Raw genomic sequence first — 18,418 nt, 5'->3', positions numbered from 1 at the left:
ACTCTGCGACTCTGGGCAATAGCTTGCTTAATCTCCACAACGGCCCCTCGCGGCGGGATGCCTGGCTTTCACCTTGTGGATACCCTGCCGGGGTTATCTCACAGGGGAATACCAGGACGGGTTCCCTAAGCAAGCGCTTAGAAACCGCTCGGTGATTTTTGCGCTATATAAATTCCTGTACATTTACATTTACATTTACATTCATGACATGGTCAGTGACATCACTGATGACATCACTGATGACATCTCAAATGACATCACTGATGACATCACTGATGACATCTCAAATGACATCACTGATGACATCATCTAGTGTCTGTGTGTTTTTGTAAAGTTTAAATATGTTTTACATATTGAAGAATGAGTGGATGTATGGAAGACTGAGTGTGTGTGTGGCTGGCTGGGAGGTGTGTGACTCCGTGCATATCAATGTGTACTTGTATCAGTGATTGTATAAGAGAGTAAGTATGTGTTAGTATATGTGTGAAAAGTATGGTGTTCTGTGTTTAACTGTATAGATGAGGAAATCGAAGTGTGATTGATTCTTCACAGGACTGACTAGGTGTATGAGTGCATATGATAGTGTTGTAATAATGAGTGACTGTATGTATGAGTGATTGTATGGGTGAATGAGTGAATGTGTGTGTAGACGTAGGAATCAGTGAGTGCGTATGTAGTAACTGGTATTGGTGTGTCATGATGTCATCAGTGATGTCATTTGAGATGTCATCAGTGATGTCATTTGAGATGTCATCAGTGATGTCATCAGTGATGTCACTGAAGTATGGTGTTCTGTGTTTAACTGTATAGATGAGGAAATGGAAGTGTGATTGATTCTTTACAGGACTGACTAGGTGTGTGAGTAATTCCATGGATGAGTGGCAGTGCGTGAGTGTCTGCATAGGTGTATGAGTGCATATAATAGTGTTGTAATAATGAGTGACTGTATGTATGAGTGATTGTATGGGTGAATGAGTGAATGTGTGTGTAGACGTAGGAATCAGTGAGTGCGTATGTAGTAACTGGTATTGGTGTGTCATGATGTCATCAGTGATGTCATTTGAGATGTCATCAGTGATGTCATCAGTGATGTCATTTGAGATGTCATCAGTGATGTCAGTGATGTCATCAGTGATGTCACTGATCATGTCATGAATGATGTAATATGTGACATCATCAGCAGTGGATTGCGGGTGCGCGATATATAGTTAGTGCAACTAACTATATATGGAATTTCATTGGTTTTATGTCAATAAAATGTCCAGCTAACTATATATGGTCTCTAACCTATGGTTTTTTCAGTGAATTTTCAAGGTTTTGTAAATGCAAATTCCTAACTATATATGGTCTATAACCTATGGTTTTTTCAGTGAATTTCATTGGTTTTTTAAAAGCTAATATCTATAGCTGTAAAATATATTCTTTATTACGTGACGTATCACGTAGCCACGTAAGACGCCTCATGACGCGTCGCATAACCGTGACGTATCGGCTCTGCAGCGCAAACAAAACCCATAACGTAAGCGTGCCGGAGCACGCTTACAGATATATATATTTTTTTTAACCTTAATTAGACAAAATCCACACGTGCACATATCTTGAGGCCTTGCAAAGGCACATAAAACAAACAGTCCCTACAATTTTGCCAAGTTTGCTGGAAATCTATTCCCTTAATTTTATTTTTTACTGTTTCTCTTGGTTTTCCCCTTGTTACGCTTACCGGGACGCTACCCGGTACGCGAACCGGACGCTCCAAAAACACAAGATGGCGGACTCCCGTTACGCTGCCGGTTAGCTGCCCGGTTCGCGTACCGGGAAGCGCCTCTACCGCGAAAAATCGCGGGGGACTTTAATATCCCCCTCATCAATCCTAGGGGGTCAGGAGGGGTTTACCTTGCCCCCTTTCCTTCATTTCCCCCTTCTTTTTTCACCACATCTTGTCTCTCGAACCTACCGAGAGACAAGATGGCGGCCGCTCCGGACTGTTTACAATGTTGACAGCTACGCTGCCGGTTAGCTGCCCGGTTAGCTGCCCGGTGAGCTGCCCGGTGAGCTGCCCGGTTCGCGTACCGGGACGCGCCTCTACGGCGTAAAATCGAAAAAAAAATGTTTTTTTTATTTTTTGCCCCGCGGGGCACTTTAATATCCCCCTCATCAATCCTAGGGGGTCAGGAGTGGTCTACCTTGCCCCCTTTCCTTCATTTCCCCCTTCGCTTTTCACCACATCTTGTCTCTCGATCGTACCGAGAGACAAGATGGCGGCCGCTCCGGACTGTTTAGAATGTTGACAGACACCGGAGAGCCAATCAGCTTCGCTTCGCGAAGTTCCGTTACGCGTCAGGTACGCGAACCGGGGCGCTAACCGGAGCGCTGTCACAGATATATATATTTTTTTAAACGTTAATTTCTCAAAATCCACTGGAGCACATATATTGAGACATAGCAAAGGCACGTCGGGCAAACCATAATTTTGCCAAGTTTCATGTAAATCTATTCAGCCGTTCGAGCTAAAAGTGAGTCCAACCGCCCTATGGAAAAATGAATGGGAAAAACGCGTTTTGGGACCCCCCTTTTTTCTCGGCCCCCCCTTGACGAAAGCCCCCCCAAATTTTCAGGGGCTGCTCAGAAACAAACTGTGCCATTTTCCTGAAAATTTCAGCCAATTCCGTCCACAAACGCCAAAGTTATTAGACATAGAATTTTCAGAAATCCCATAGAGAAAAAATCCTAACTATATATACCCACTGGCTATCGCCAGTAGGTAATATACATATATAAACATATATAATCTGCATATCTATATAAATATAAATGCATGCATACATATACATATATGCATACATATGCATGTTATTTACATGAAAGTTTTAAAAACACTAATAAAAGCAAAGCTAAAAAGCCACCTCATTACAAACAGAATGGCTTTAACTTAAACGAGGGCGAGATCTATTGCATTTTCAATGCTTGTTTACTTTGGTTCTATCAAGAAGGCATTCAGATGTGTCACACATTTGCCATAAATTCTGAATGTTAGCACTCTAGTTGCTCATTAGATCACTGTAGTAAAGCTAGTGCTCACCAGGGAAGTCTGCTGCTAATCATGGTTTGTAGCCATTTTCCCGCATTTTTTATCCCGCAGACTTTCAGTCCGCATACCATTATCCCGCAAGGTCATTGACCTCGCATACCATTATCCCGCATTTTTTCAAAACGCATGTGCATTTATCGCGCATGCCTTTACAAAGAATTACGTTTTAAAGGCATGTATGGTAAATGCATTTGCGTTGTGAAAACCACGATGACGAGAGAGGTAAGTGGGTTTGTGTTAATTTTTTCGTGGGTTAGTGATTGTGTAGTGTAGTGTAGTGTTGTGTAGTGTAGTGTTGTGTTAGTGTAGTGTAGAGTTGTGGTGGTTGTTTAGTGTAGGGTCATGCTGGGGGTAGTGTTTTAGGGTTTAGGGTTGTGTTGTAGTGTTTGCGTAGTGTAGGGTCATGCTGGGGGTAGTGTTTTAGGGTTTAGGGTAGTGTTGTAGTGTTTGCGTAGTGTAGGGTCATGCTGGGGGTAGTGTTTTAGGGTTTAGGGTTGTGTTGTAGTGTTTGCGTAGTGTAGGGTCATGCTGGGGCTAGTGTTTTAGGGTTTAGGGTAGTGTTGTAGTGTTTGCGTACTGTAGGGTCATGCTGGGCGTAGTGTTTTAGGGTTTAGGATAGTGTTGTAGTGTTTGCGTAGTGTAGGGTCATGCTGGGGGTAGTGTTTTAGGGTTTTGGGTAGTGTTGTAGTGTTTGCGTAGTGTAGGGTCATGCTGGGGTGTAGTATTTTAGGGTTTAGGGTAGTGTTGTAGTGTTTGCGTAGTGTAGGGTCATGCTGGGGGTAGTGTTTTAGGGTTTTGGGTAGTGTTGTAGTGTTTGCGTAGTGTAGGGTCATGCTGGGGGTAGTGTTTTAGGGTTTTGGGTAGTGTTGTAGTGTTTGCGTAGTGTAGGGTCATGCTGGGGTGTAGTGTTTTAGGGTTTTGGGTAGTGTTGTAGTGTTTGCGTAGTGTAGGGTCATGCTGGGGGTAGTGTTTTAGGGTTTTGGGTAGTGTTGTAGTGTTTGCGTAGTGTAGGGTCATGCTGGGGGGTAGTGTTTTAGGGTTTTGGGTAGTGTTGTAGTGTTTGCGTAGTGTAGGGTCATGCTGGGGGTAGTGTTTTAGGGTTTTGGGTAGTGTTGTAGTGTTTGCGTAGTGTAGGGTCATGCTGGGGGGTAGTGTTTTAGGGTTTTGGGTAGTGTTGTAGTGTTTGCGTAGTGTAGGGTCATGCTGGGGGTAGTGTTTTAGGGTTTTGGGTAGTGTTGTAGTGTTTGCATAGTGTAGGGTCATGCTGGGGGTAGTGTTTTAGGGTTTAGGGTAGTGTTGTAGCGTTTGCGTAGTGTAGGGTCATGCTGGGGGTAGTGTTTTAGGGTTTAAGGTAGTGTTGTAGTGTTTGCGTAGTGTAGGGTCATGCTGGGGTAGTGTTTTAGGGTTTAGGGTAGTGTTGTAGTGTAGGGTCATGCTGGGGGTAGTGTTTTAGGGTTTAGGGTAGTGTTGTAGTGTTTGCGTAGTGTAGGGTCATGCTGGGGGTAGTGTTTTAGGGTTTAGGGTAGTGTTGTAGTGTTTGCGTAGTGTAGGGTCATTCTGGGGTGTAGTGTTTTAGGGTTTTGGGTAGTGTTGTAGTGGTTGCATAGTGTAGGGTCATGCTGGGGGTAGTGTTTTAGGGTTTAGGGTAGTGTTGTAGTGTTTGCGTAGTGTAGGGTCATGCTGGGGTGTAGTGTTTTAGGTTTTTGGGTAGTGTTGTAGTGTTTGCATAGTGTAGGTTCATGCTGGGGGTAGTGTTTTAGGGTTTAGGGTAGTGTTGTAGTGTTTGCGTAGTGTAGGGTCATGCTGGGGGTAGTGTTTTAGGGTTTAGGGTTGTGTTGTAGTGTTTGCGTAGTGTAGGGTCATGCTGGAGGTAGTGTTTTAGGGTTTAGGGTTGTGTTGTAGTGTTTGTGTAGTGTAGGGTCTTGCTGGGGGTAGTGTTTTAGGGTTTAGGGTAGTGTTGTAGTGTTTGCGTAGTGTAGGGTCATGCTGGGGTGTAGTGTTTTAGGGTTTTGGGTAGTGTTGTAGTGTTTGCGTAGTGTAGGGTCATGCTGGGGGTAGTGTTTTAGGGTTTAGGGTAGTGTTGTAGTGTTTGTGTAGTGTAGGGTCATGCTGGGGGTAGTGTTTTAGGGTTTAGGGTAGTGTTGTACTGTTTGTGTAGTGTAGGGTCATGCTGGGGGTAGTGTTTTAGGGTTTAGGGTAGTTTAGTTGTTTAGTGTATGCTAAAGGCATATTCGTTCTAAAAGTTTTCGTTATTTTAATTTGCGGCCTAATAGTACATGCGGGATTTTTTTTGCGGACTGATGGTATGCGGGATTTCGTCATATATTCGCTAATCATACTTTCTATGGCAAAATGAACCCCCTCATTTTGTTCCTTTTTAAATTAAATGTTTTAAGAGTTACCACTTTATTCCAATCAAGATGGCTTCAGGTGTGCCATACCTTTGTAATAAGTAGGACTGTTAGCACTCTAGTTGTTCTTTAGAACACTCAGGGACATTCTGTCATTGGGCTATAGTTGGGCTATATCTGGCTGATATTTGGGCTACATTTGTTTTTTTTGTCTCTGGTGGCCATCTTTGGGCTACATTGGGCTACATTTGGGCTCCAACATATATATAGCCCAATGTAGCCCAATATATATTTTTCAAAGTTAATTTTCGTAAAAACCACTGGAGCCTATATCTTGAGACATAGCAAAGGCACATCGGGCTACCAGTCCCTACAATTTTGCCAAGTTTGGTGTAAATCCATTCAGCCGTTCAGGCTAAAAGTGAGGCCAACCGCCCTATGGAAAATTGCATGGGAAAAACACGTTTTGGGACCCCCCTTTTTTCTCGGCCCACCCTTGACGAAACCCCCCCCAAATTTTCAGGGGCTGCTCAGAAACAAAATGTTCCATTTTCCTGAAAATTTCAGCCAATTATGTCCTCAAACGCCAAAGATATTCGACATAGAATTTTCAAAAATCCCATAGGAAAAAAATCCTAACTATATATACCTACTGCCTATCGCCAGTAGGTAATATATATAATTGTCCCTGGCACATGTATCTGTGGCCCAATGTGCCAATGTGTGCCCCCCTTCAAATTCACTTCTAGAAGCAACACTGGAATGGAGCATAATTACGGTGTGTAATTCCCACTTTAAACGGTAATACTGTGCAGAATTACGCCTGGTAAAACATTGTCTATACAGTCATTCTCCATTACGTGAGGATTTACTTGTAATCACACTGTACTGAATGAGGCTACCACACATCACCAGTGTTTACGGTTGCAGAGTTGCAACTCACCCAGTACCATGCTACTTGTAATTAGTGCCTTGCAGGTAGTTTATTCAGTCATATACAAACACTTCCATATATATACCTGATTTTATGTTAATTATGACATTGCCGTGATGTAGCACATTTTGGTCCCTTTGGCAGTATAGTGTGTGATGAAGCTTGACAAGCCTATGCATTATACCTATATATGAGGGAAAACTTTGACTTTTCATTGCATTACGCTCTCATTCTTTTTAAACTAGTAATTAGAATGCGTATTTGACATTTTTGTTTATTAACTCATGTCTGTAGAGTTGGCATAGAGATGGTGGGAATTACTTTCCAAACTAAATCAGGATGTTAATGTGTTTATGTTTTTGTATTTTGTATCTTACAGGTGCAGAAGGACGGGGCTGAAGTTAGACCCGTGGGCAAGAGTAAAGCAGAGCAGGAAATGTTAGCTGAAACACTGGAGAAGCTGCGTGGTGGAATAGTTCGGAAGCAGGTTGCCTCAGGCCACGAGTTCAAGGGATGCCCATTCTACAGCAAGCCTGATGTCATTCATTTCAAGGTAGGTGTTGGGGTGAGGGGAGTGAACTTGAGCATCTTTCTTTTCATACTGCACACTCGCTCTGTCTCTCTTTTGCTCTCTCTCTCTCTCTTTTGCTCTCTCTCTCTCTTTTGCTCTCTCTCTCTCTGCTGGATGACAAGGAGTTTTCACTGGAGACTTCATATTGGCGAAGTATTTACGTTAACCGCATGGCTGCTAGTTACCATGATTTCTTCATTTTTGCTGCGACAGATGCAACACAAAATTGGCTTAAGTTAATAGGGATTCTCGAATACTTTGCCCTTCTAAAGGCTTCTTGGATCACTAGGACTGATATGCTAGGTAAACATGTATCATAGGAGCAAGGGTGCCATGACCTTTATGTGTGCCTAGGATTTTTGTGAAAGTAACTGAGGAATCTTAGCTGGTAAATGTGTGTGTAGATAGTAGCTGAAAGAAACCAGATGATAGCTGAAAGAAACCAGATGACCTTCGTTGCTAGATGATGTGTGTAAGGTAAGTCCTCCAAAGGAACCATGGAACAAGGTTTTCAAATGTTTGTAAGAGAAGCACGGAATGAACTAGGAACCCAAGCTAATAAATATGTGGAGGGTGATAGTAACAATACCTAAAAGGCCCAGGAATATGAGATACACATAGGTTATAAGTTAAACACAGAGAGATCAGTGCAGGCTTATGTGTTAGTGTGTGTAGGATGTGACTGTGAGAAAGAAAGAGACCACACCTACAGGATATTTGTAAGATATAATGCCCTGATCTAGGAACTACAACTGTGGGGTTTGTGTGGGATATGACTAAAAAGAACAAGGGTCCAGGTCTGCCAGATGTGTCTAGGCTATAACCCAGAGAATCAGTTAGGTAGGTTGCTAGACATTTGCATGGTATAGCTTAAAAACCCAAAGTCCATGCATGGTAAATCTGTGTAGAGAAATACTAAAGAAACTAAAGGAACACGAATTCTAAATGTATGTGATATATAACTCAAATAGCAAGTAGATCAGAGCAGCCAGAGCTGCATACAATCTACCTGATAGTCGTCTGAGACTAAAGTTGCTTGAACTTTGTAGAATAACATGTTAATGATTCTTCTCCCTTTTGGCTTTCAGTGGCACTAGCAAGTTTGAAAGCATCTTGATATCCTGAGTTGTTCACATCACACATGCCTGTTTATTTCCATTGCTTTGAAGTTAATGTGTAAACGAATTGATGTTGTCATCCCTCTACACAGGCAGGCATAACTTTGTGTCCTGTGAGGATTCCTCTTTTGTTGTGACTGTTGACCTAAAATATATTATAGGGCTGTGGGGAGCAGAAATGGCAGTAGAAAGACATTATTTGTGATGTCACCCTAGGAACGTAATCAAACCTCCTTTGAAACTTAAAAAAATATTAATATTACTTTCAGGACTTTGATGTTGGCAAAACCTACAAGAAAAAGATCATTCTCACCAACGCCTCCTACAGCATTAATTTCTGCAAGCTATCTGGTGTCAGTGAGCATCTGAAAGACTTCATCGTTATACAGTAAGTAGAATGGGCTATGACTGAAGAAACTTATTCTCTACTAGAGTGTCCATATTTGCCACACTTCAAGGGCTATGCTTTATTAGTCTATTACTCCTTAAGGTTGAATTGTTTATTAGTGCAAAATGTAGCAGTGAAGATATGTTACTTTACAGATGTAAAGAGATATAGACTTGAGGAAGTGCAACACACGTTCCAGAGGACCAGATATATGCCAGATTTTACGGATGTCCCCTAAAAAAGTTTTTATATACAGTTGAGCTGTAGGTAACTCGGGCATCATAAGTGGTTATCCTGAAAACCTGGATTGCAGTTATTACATATCACTTAACTCATACTTTTTCAGAAATACTTCTTCCAACACTTGCTTTGAGTAGAGTGGTAGGCAAGAAAAACCACAGTTGTTTGGTAAATATGTAAACAGAGTATCTTTGTTGTGGTAAGTTAACTTATATGTCACTTAATAATGTTTTTATAGGTTTGACCCGCCGGGACAGTTGTGCCCTGGAATGTCCTGTGAAATGGCAGTGACCTTTAAACCAATGGTAGGTGCAATATATCTGACTTTGGCATTAATTGGTAGCCTATTCATGTACTGATAAATGTATATGGGTTTTGTACTGATAAATAGCCCCAAAAAAGACGCATTGTGACGTGTTGATCTCATTGCAGGTATACTATAGATATATATATATATATATGGTTGTGGTATATGTCACTGCACTCCCAGTCATTACAAGAAACAAGTGCTCCAGTCCCTGGACTAACCACACCACAGAAAAGCCCAAATTACAGAAGAATAGCTCAAAAGTATGGGAGAAGCACTTCGTATATATCAACGCAATGTCCAATCTTTGCAGAACGAGAATTAAATATCTTTTTATACAAAAGTCAGACTAATTAATCAAATATTTATGCACCACTATTATCCCGTATTGGGGTATCTTTCATAGATTCACATGCCTGAATCATTCCCCGTCGCCGAGATGGGAGTCCCACTGTAAAATATAAAAGTAGTGCCATAAGTAATAAATAGGAAAAACAACAGTTGATGGACAGAATGCAGAACAATGTCATACATTCACCCCAGTACCGAGATCTGGGCCTAAATCCATAGTTTTTTTGCTCACCATGCCATTCCAGTTTGAACCTAGCCATATGCATATCAGTCTTGACCCTGTGTCCCATGGGAACAGTCCAGCCCGAACTGCCAAGCCAGGTCCTCCCTGGACTGGAAACAAGCATCCTAGGACCGGTTTGGGGCTTTCAGCCCTCATCAGCCAGGATAGCTTGATTCCAGTGGCATGGAGAGCACGGGACTCACGTCTGAGCATACCCGTCCCACTCGGGGTGACAAATGCAAAAACAACAGTTGATGGACAGAATGCAGAACAATGTCATACATTCACCCCAGTACAGAGATCTGGGCCTAAATCCATTGTTTTTTTGCTCACCATGCCATTCCAGTTTGAACCCAGCCAAATGCAAATCAGTCTTGACCCTGTGCCCCATGGAAACAGTCCAGTACGAACTGCCAAGCCAGGTCCTCCCTGGACTGGAAACAAGCATCCTAGGACCGGTTTCGGGCTTTCAGCCCTCATCAACCAGGATAGCTTGATTCCAGTGGCATGGAGGGCACCGGACTCACGTCTGAGCATACCCGTCCCACTCAGGGTGACAAATGCAAAAACAACAGTTGATGGACAGAATGCGGAACAATGTCATACATTCACCCCTGTACAGAGATCCGGGCCTAAATTCATAGTTTTTTTGCTCACCATGTGTGTTTTGCTGTTCACCCGATGTGGGAAGAGTATGCTTAGATGTGGGTCCCATGCTCACTATGCCACAGGAGTCAAGCTATCCTGGCTGATGACGGCTGATAGCCAGAAACCGGTCCTAGGATGCTTGATTCCGGTCCAGGGAAGACTTGGCTTGGCAGTTCGGGCTGGACTGTTCTCATTAAGCACAGGGTCAAGACTGATTTGCATATGGGCATGTCTGAACTGGGGTGGTGTGGTGAGCAAAATAACGTTGGATTAAACCTAGATCTGTGACTGGGGGTAAACGTTTTCCTAATGTGCAGCATTCCTTCCATCACCTTGTGTGTTTTGCTACAAGTAATAAATAGGCCAAAAGAGGCCAAAGGCTATATCTTAGTAGCCTATCTACGTTCTTATAGGAAAAGGACCAAAAGTCAGCTCTAATTAATCAGCTATCAGCTCCCTTTAGAACACTCCCAACAGAAGCAGTTCTCCTCAGATTTTCACCTCACGTTGTGTGGAAGGGAGTCTGTCTGGGTGCTACTCAGTTTTCTTCTCCTGAGCTCTTCAAGCAAGTATGTCTGACAAAAAGGGCCTCTTCTGCTCCTGCAGGACCTGTGGGAAGAAGAGGGTCCATGTAGATGATCTTCATAAAGATTGTCTTTATTGCTTCTACCCTAAGCATGAGGCTAAAGACTGTATGATCTGCCATATCTTTCCCAGCAAGAGTCTAAGGGACAGAGAGGCAAGATTACTTTTATGGCTCAAGTCTTCTAAAGAACGTCCTCTTTCTTCGGCTGAGGAAGAGGACCAAGCTTCCACATCTAGTAAGAGGGCTAGAACTCAAGAAAGCTCCTCAGGTGAGGGAAGGAAACATCTTAAAACTTCCCAGGACAAGCCTGTTCATAAAGAGAGGATTTCTAAACATTCCTCTGAGCCAAAGTCATCTCCGCCCTCTACACCACTCACAGAGCGTCCAAGATCATCTACTACTGACTCTGTAAGTAGAAAACACTTCAAAAAATCTGTGTCGACAACGATTGTTCCTTCATTGTCGACGATATGTGTCACATCGTTGACGCGATCCTTGATGGCAACTGTCACACCGACGGCTATTTCCACTCCTATCTCGTCAACAAGGATCACTGTTATGACGAGGCCATCGTCGAAGTCCGTCGACGACCCATCGTCGATGAAGAAGCCATCGATAAAGCCACCGTCGACGAAGATACCGTCGACGACGACACCTTCGACGGCAGAGCCACAGACGACGGTATCACCGGTGACAAGCCTGAAGACGATGAGCCTGTTGACGAGGAGCCCGCAGACAACATCGTCGATGAGTGTGCTTGTTATCTTACCACTGTCGACGACAGGACCGTCGACGAGGGACCTTCCTACAATACTTATTTATGCATCGTCGACGCCCCCGTCAACGGGAGTTTCTCAGCTCAAGACATTTCAGAGGCCTTTTCAACAGCCTTTTCAGTACTATAGTAAAGTCTCTTCTCTACTGCCATCCCACCTCTTAGAGGGTTTCGTAGAAGATGAGGTTTATGATGATGAGGGTTCATACGGAGTAGCTTACAGTCCATCTGAGCTCAAGGATAAATGCCAAGACATTGATGATGACGATATTTACCAGGGGGAACATTATTATCACAAACAATATATGGCTCCACGTCATGCCTATCAGTTCCATCACAGACAGGAATCTCGCCATAGGGAAATGGCTCATCTTCCTCCAGCCCTTATTTAGGATCTGCAGGCTATGTTGGCGGATTATCGTCAATGATTTTCTCCTCAACAAATTCTGACAAGAGAAACCACTTCCTCAAGTAGAGGTTCCTGCTCTGGTACCAGAGCTTACTTTACCTAGTACACCGGCTCCTGCACAGGGTCCACCTGACGCTGGACACCAGGACACTTCCTCCAAACACCATCTCCGCCTCCGCACTTACCCTCTGATTCTCCTCCTCGAGACATCGGAGGATTTCTTAATTTGATGCAGAGAGCAGCCACTAGGTTCCAACTACCTATTACTGTCAAACAAACAGACTGTTTTCTGCATGATTTCAAGGAGGACACTAGAAAGGTCATACGCTCTATTCCTATTATCGATTACATCTGGCAGGAGGGCGTTAAAATCATGACGACGCCAGCATCCATACTGGCAGTGCTACCTTGTGTAGACAAAAAATACTGCACTCCAAAGAACAGTCCATCTTGCCTTGTAGGACACCCAAGGCCAGATTTGGTCATATCTCAGGCCTCACAAAAGCGTTCTAAAAACCCTGCAACACCTATTACCACTCCTCCAGACAGAGAGGGACGTCGTATGGACCTTATGGGGAAGAAATTCTCTTCTATGGCGGCGGCATCAATTAGAGCTGCTAATGCTTTAGCAATCATTGGCCGTTATGACCGTCAAATGTGGTCTGATGTGGCGGGATTGATAGATCTCATCCTGGATGAACAAAGACGGGGGCCCAGCAGATTTTATTAGAGGGTGAACAAGCTGCCTCCGAAACAATTGACTGTGCGTTAGACATCGCCAACATGAGCTTTCTGCAATTAGCTGGAGCAGCAGTTCTTCAACGCCAGGTGTGGCTTAAAGCTACTACCTTCAGACCTGAGGTTCAGACTAAGATCCTGGACGTGGCGTACGATGGGGACTCACTATTTGGGAAACATATTGATGATGCTCTTTCTGATGGATACATTTGCCAGTGGATTCCTCACCTTGTGAATATCCCCCTGCGTCAGCAACATTCTGAAATTCTTTTTGTAGCTTCGCACCAACATGGACGATGTCACAGAAGCACAGCATCGCGCGCGGCTCTGCTGACGTCACCGGCTCCATAATAGGCCCAAGTTGGCGTGATGACATCAGTTCCCTTTTTTCCACGTCGTCGACGCTAACGGTTTTCGAGGGATCCTCTGTAGCTTTTATAGTAACTTTGTTACTGTTTGTTGGTTTCAGTGTCTTCCTCTTTAGTTGTCTCCTGTCGAGATGTCCTCGAGAAGACCGGATTCAAGCCGTGGGGTGAATGTGGGAAAATGATGTCAATCACGGACCCGCATGAAGATTGTGTATGGTGCCTGAGCTCGGACCATGATGTCCAAGGGTATCCGTCCTGTAAAAAGATGAATCCCAAGGCCCTTCGTGAAAGAGAGGCGAAGCTCCTGGTTGCTAAAATGACAGGTAAAAAGGACAAGAAGAGCTCGAGGTCACGATCGAGGCGGTCCAGTTCGAGGTCTCGTTCGGGGCATGCTTCCAGATCGGCAAAAAAGAAGCACAAGAAGAGGAAGCATGGATCTCGACATCATTCTGGGAAAGATTCGGATTCAAAGCCGAAGTCACTGAGTAGAAGGAATCGTAAAGATGATATATCTCCTTCAGCAGAGGCTCTGGATCCGGAAGGTGAGGCTTCGCCCATGGAGTCGCCGGAGCATTCACCGGCTCCGGTGTCGAATCCCTCTCCGGCGCCGTCTCGAACACCAAGTCGAGAGGAGGAAGAGGCTCCCTTGCCTGAGGGTTCGACGACTCCGGCACACCAACCTGAAGAAGAGGTCGACAAGACTCCGGTGCCTTCTCGAGAGCAGCCTGTGGGTCAATACTCTCCCATTCCAGGCCCGCGACAAGACTCTACACAGTATTTAAATGCCATGTATGGTGTCTTCACGAGAGCCATGTACCCCTCTGGAGCACCGGTTGGTCCCATGGGTCCAATGGCCTATAATCTGGGAGTCCCCCAGACTTATGCTCCGGCTCCGTTCATGAAATTTATGCCGGCTCCGACGACGCCTTGGCATTTCTCGGCGCCGCCGTGGTCATCAACGCTGATTCATTCGTCACCGGTGCCGGCATCTATTTGACCTCGAGAACAGAGTCCTGCTCCTCCGGCTCCGAGTTTAATGCCGGCTCCATTGGATTCGATTGCGGATCTGCTGACGCCTTTTCCGAAGGAGAGGTCGAGACGTGAGGCTCAGCGACTTCTAAAGGAACAGTGGTACAGAGAGGCTGAGATGGAAGAGGGTGAGCTACAGGAATCAGAGGACCAATCCGCGAAGAAAGTTTTTTCGTCAGCGAGTATGGCTCCCAAGTCAATGAATGCCACATGCCTCTTGGGGCGTTACATCCATGCTCTGATGTATTCTGTGAGGCAGTTGGCCCCTAAAATTCCAGAGGACAGAATTCTTTTTAATGAGGTGCTTCTTGACACTCAAGCTGCTGCTCGGCAAGTCATCCAAAGTGGGTTGGATACAGCTGACTTGGTGGCGAGAGTCATGGGTTCTTCAATTGCCACCAGGAGAGCGGCCTGGTTGAAGACTTCTGAATTCTCTGTGGATGTCCAGGCTGCTTTAATGAATCTGCCTTTTGATGGCTCGGGCCTTTTCGGAAAGAAGGCTGATGCTGCGTTGGAGGGCTTCAAAGACAGCAGAGCTACAGCCAGGTCTTTGGGTTTACAATCCAGAGGAACTGTGGCAAAAGTTTTAGGGGGTTTGGAAGGTCCTCCTTTTGTCCAACAGCAACAACAGCAAAATCTGCTGTATAAGTCATACAGAGGCAAACAAAGGGCTTGTCCTCGAGGACGTCAAGCATCTTCCTCCTCCTTCTCTTCTTCTCCCCACCCCCCTCCAACATCAGCAAAGCAGCCCTAGACCCGCCATTCCAGATCATGCGGGTCCTGTGGGGGGTCGGCTTACCTATTTTCTACGAGATTGGGAAACGTTCACATCGGACCTTTGGGTTCTCAATCTCGTGGAGAATGGGTATGCTCTTCCCTTTCGGGGGTTCCCTCCGAATTACCCTCCTTGCCAAGGGTTTTGCTCAGAGGGCCACCTGCAACTTCTGCAGGAGGAAGACCAGGCGTTGTTAAGAAAGGGTGCGATAGAGGTGGTTCCGGAGCAGGAAAGGGGTCAGGGATGCTACTCCCGGTATTTCCTGATCCCCAAGAAGGATGGCAGACTTTGTCCAATTTTGGATCTCAGGGTTTTGAACCTCTTTCTGAAACAGGAGAAGTTCAAGTTGCTCACCCTTGCGCAGGTTCTTCAGGCGCTGCTGGAAGAAGACTAAATGGTGTCGATCGACTTGCAGGATGCATATTTCCTCATCCCCATCCTGAAGTCGCACAGGAAGTATCTCCGTTTTACGGTGGGTTCGCAGCATTACCAGTTTGCGGTCCTTCCGTTTGGTCTTACTACTGCGCCTCGAGTCTTCACCAAGGTGATGGCTGTGGTGGCGGCGGATGTATGACATTACAACGCATGCTTTTACATCGCATGCCTTTACAACGCAAGTATTACAACGCAGTCCATTACAACGCATAGTGCTTTGGGGTGCTGGATAGTGAATAGTTTAATTTACTATTCCAACTCCAGTCCCCGTGGACACTAGGGAAGGTTATTGGATAGTAAATTAACCTATTCCCTATCCTAGAGCGCCCCCCAGAGCAATGCGTTGTAATAGTTTGCGTTGTAATGGTTGCGTTGTAAAGGTTCTGCGATGTAAAAGTTGCGTTGTAAAGGTTGTTTACCGGGGGCGGCACATCTCAGAAGATCAGGGATACCCGTTTTCCCTTATCTGTACGATTGGCTAATCAAGGCAGAATCCCCAGAGAAGGTGCTCCATCATCTGCAAGTAACAACTCAGTTGTTGTTCAGATTGGGTTTTTCGATAAATGTACCCAAATCTCACCTGGTGCCCTCCCAGCGCAACCTGTTCATAGGTGCTGTACTGGATACAACTGTGTGTCGGGCATTCCCTCCTCCTCAAAGGATTCGCGACATACAGGAAATGATTCCTTTATTTTACAATGGAGCGGTTGTTCCAGTCCTGAAGGTCCTCCGTCTGCTCGGTCTGATGGCTTCCTGTATTCTGTTGGTCAACCATGCACACTGGCACATGAGGGCACTCCAGTGGTGCCTCCGCAGGCAGTGGTAACAGCACAACGGAGATCTCAGGGAGTCAGTGAGGATCTCCAGAGAAGTTGCAGCAGATCTTTCTTGGTGGAGCGTGGAGGGCAATCTGTCTCAAGGAAGGACCTTCCACCTTCCTCTGTCGGTTGCCACAGTAATAACGAATGCATCCACTCTAGGGTAGAGTGCTCATCAGGGGGATCTGGAGATCAAGGGACTTTGGTCTCCAGAGGAAAGGTTGCTTCACATCAACCTTTTAAAGTTGCGGGTGATACGTCTGGCGCTCAAGGCCTTCCTCCCTTCCCTTCGCGGTCAGTCTGCTCAAGTCCTGACGGACAACACTATCGCAATGTGGTATGTCAGCAAGCAGGGAGGAGTGGGGTCGCAATGTCTCTGCAGAGAGGCTCTGCGTCTCAGGACCTTCAGATTTGTCTGATGGCAAATCATCTGGCCAGAGTTCTGAACGTACGTGCAGACAGTCTCAGTCGGCAATTATCGGCCAACCACGAGTGGAGGCTTCATCCGGAGGTGGTTCGTCACATCTTTCGGACGTGGGGAACTCCTTGGGTGGACCTGTTTGCCACTCACGAGAATGCTCACTGCCTGTAATTCTGCAGTCTCCAGTATCGGATGCAGGGAGCTTTGGGGAACGCGTTTCAGTTGAGTTGGGACTCAAGACTCCTTTACGCGTTTCCTCCCATACCCTTGATTCCTCGGGTTCTGAGGAAGATTCGCCAAGACCAGGCCCAAGTCATATTAATCGCCCCGGATTGGCCAAGAAGGGTGTGGTACACAGATCTTCTCCACTTCTCTTCGTGCCCGCCGCTCCGTCTCCCTCTCAGGGCAGATCTCCTCTCTCAGATGGAGGGGCAGGTTCTACACCCCCACCTCCAGACCTTACACCTTCATGGCTGGAGATTGAACGGGGCAACCTGAATTCCTTTTCTCTCCCACATGACATGGTGGATGTCATTTTATCGGCCAGGCGTGATTCCACCAACTCTATCTACTCTTATAGATGGTCTAAATTTGTCTCTTGGTGTGGGGAGAAGTCCATTGACCCTTTGAAGGCTCGATTGTCTGACATTCTTCAGTTTGCACTTTCTTTGGCTCAGCAAGGGTTTGCTGTAGCCAAGGTCAAAGGTTATCTTCCGGCCTTGTCGGCATTTCTCTGTCTGCCGGATCAGCCGTCCTTATTTAAACCTCCAATTGTTTTAAGGTTTCTAAAGGGCCTTACAAATACATTTCCTCCTACTCCTTTTATTGTGCCTCAATGGGACTTGATATTAATAGTAACAAGAGCAACCCATATGTCCTTGCAAACTGGGTAAGTACATCCGTACCAAAGAACAAGGTTCACAAGGAACTCATTTTCAATATAGATGACACTTTGTGGCAATTAAACTAATTGCAATGCTTAATAAACAATTTTATACTGGTTATCTCATATAGATAACAATGAATTAATCATATAACCCTTTAAGACAAGCTCACAGCACATTCAATTCGTTGTACCAAACTTCAGCCGAAGTAGGCACTTTTATTTTTTACAAAAAGTAAATATTTTAATACATTTTCACTTAAAAACTGTTTTCGTGACCCCAAGTGTAGTGACCATAACCATATTTACAGTGAACATTAGGTGACATATTTAAACAAAAAAGGTTATCAGTAATTTTTCACAAAAGGACAAACTCTAAAAATAAAAAAAAATTGTTTGTTAAGATTGTCTCTTTTTCGAAATTTCGTCGATGGCGTTTCGACCCTCTCTAGATACCGGGTCTCATCAGGACAGTGTATCTGGGGACTGAACAAGGACAAAATATAACTATCATAATATATGGGATAGATTAAAACGGAGCTTGTCAGGGCATTGAAGGAAGAGCTTACCAGTACTTGAATGTGGTACAGTGGAATATCCAACCTGTAATTATGAAATTCACGATTTAATCTAGTGAGTATACAAGGGTAATCTGATTCATAGTGGTCACCCAGTGTATAATATTTCAGAATGAGGTTTTTTACTAACTCATGGTAAGTAGTCTCTTAATCTGAGACAGAGCGGAGAGCGGAATGTTTTTCGTATTGGTGACCGCTTCAAGGCTCAACTGCCTACAACAAATGAAAGGGTTAAGCTACCATCTTGACCTATATAGTATTATATATTGTATAGTCTTTACAGGGTACTTACTCAGTAACAGTAAAGACTTCTGGCATGTAATTCACGTCTTTCGTTCAGAAGTCACGAGAGAAGGGGTATGGTTCTCACGGAGGATAACAATG

At 44.9% G+C, this 18,418-nt stretch overlaps 1 protein-coding gene across 1 annotated transcript in view; it reads left to right on the top strand.

Moving 5' to 3' along the window:
* CFAP74 (cilia and flagella associated protein 74) overlaps nucleotides 1-18,418 on the top strand; it is a 1,328,338-nt gene that overhangs the window by 455,801 nt on the left and 854,119 nt on the right. The window contains exons 14-16 of the mRNA XM_078642456.1: nucleotides 6,753-6,926; nucleotides 8,332-8,450; nucleotides 8,929-8,995. Of these exons, the coding sequence (XP_078498582.1) occupies nucleotides 6,753-6,926; nucleotides 8,332-8,450; nucleotides 8,929-8,995 (360 nt within the window). The remainder of the gene's footprint in view (nucleotides 1-6,752; nucleotides 6,927-8,331; nucleotides 8,451-8,928; nucleotides 8,996-18,418) is intronic.

This window comes from Lissotriton helveticus, chromosome 5_1 (genome assembly GCF_964261635.1).
Source record: "Lissotriton helveticus chromosome 5_1, aLisHel1.1, whole genome shotgun sequence".
Classification (NCBI taxonomy): domain Eukaryota; kingdom Metazoa; phylum Chordata; class Amphibia; order Caudata; family Salamandridae; genus Lissotriton; species Lissotriton helveticus.
This window is presented reverse-complemented; position numbering and strand designations above follow the sequence as displayed.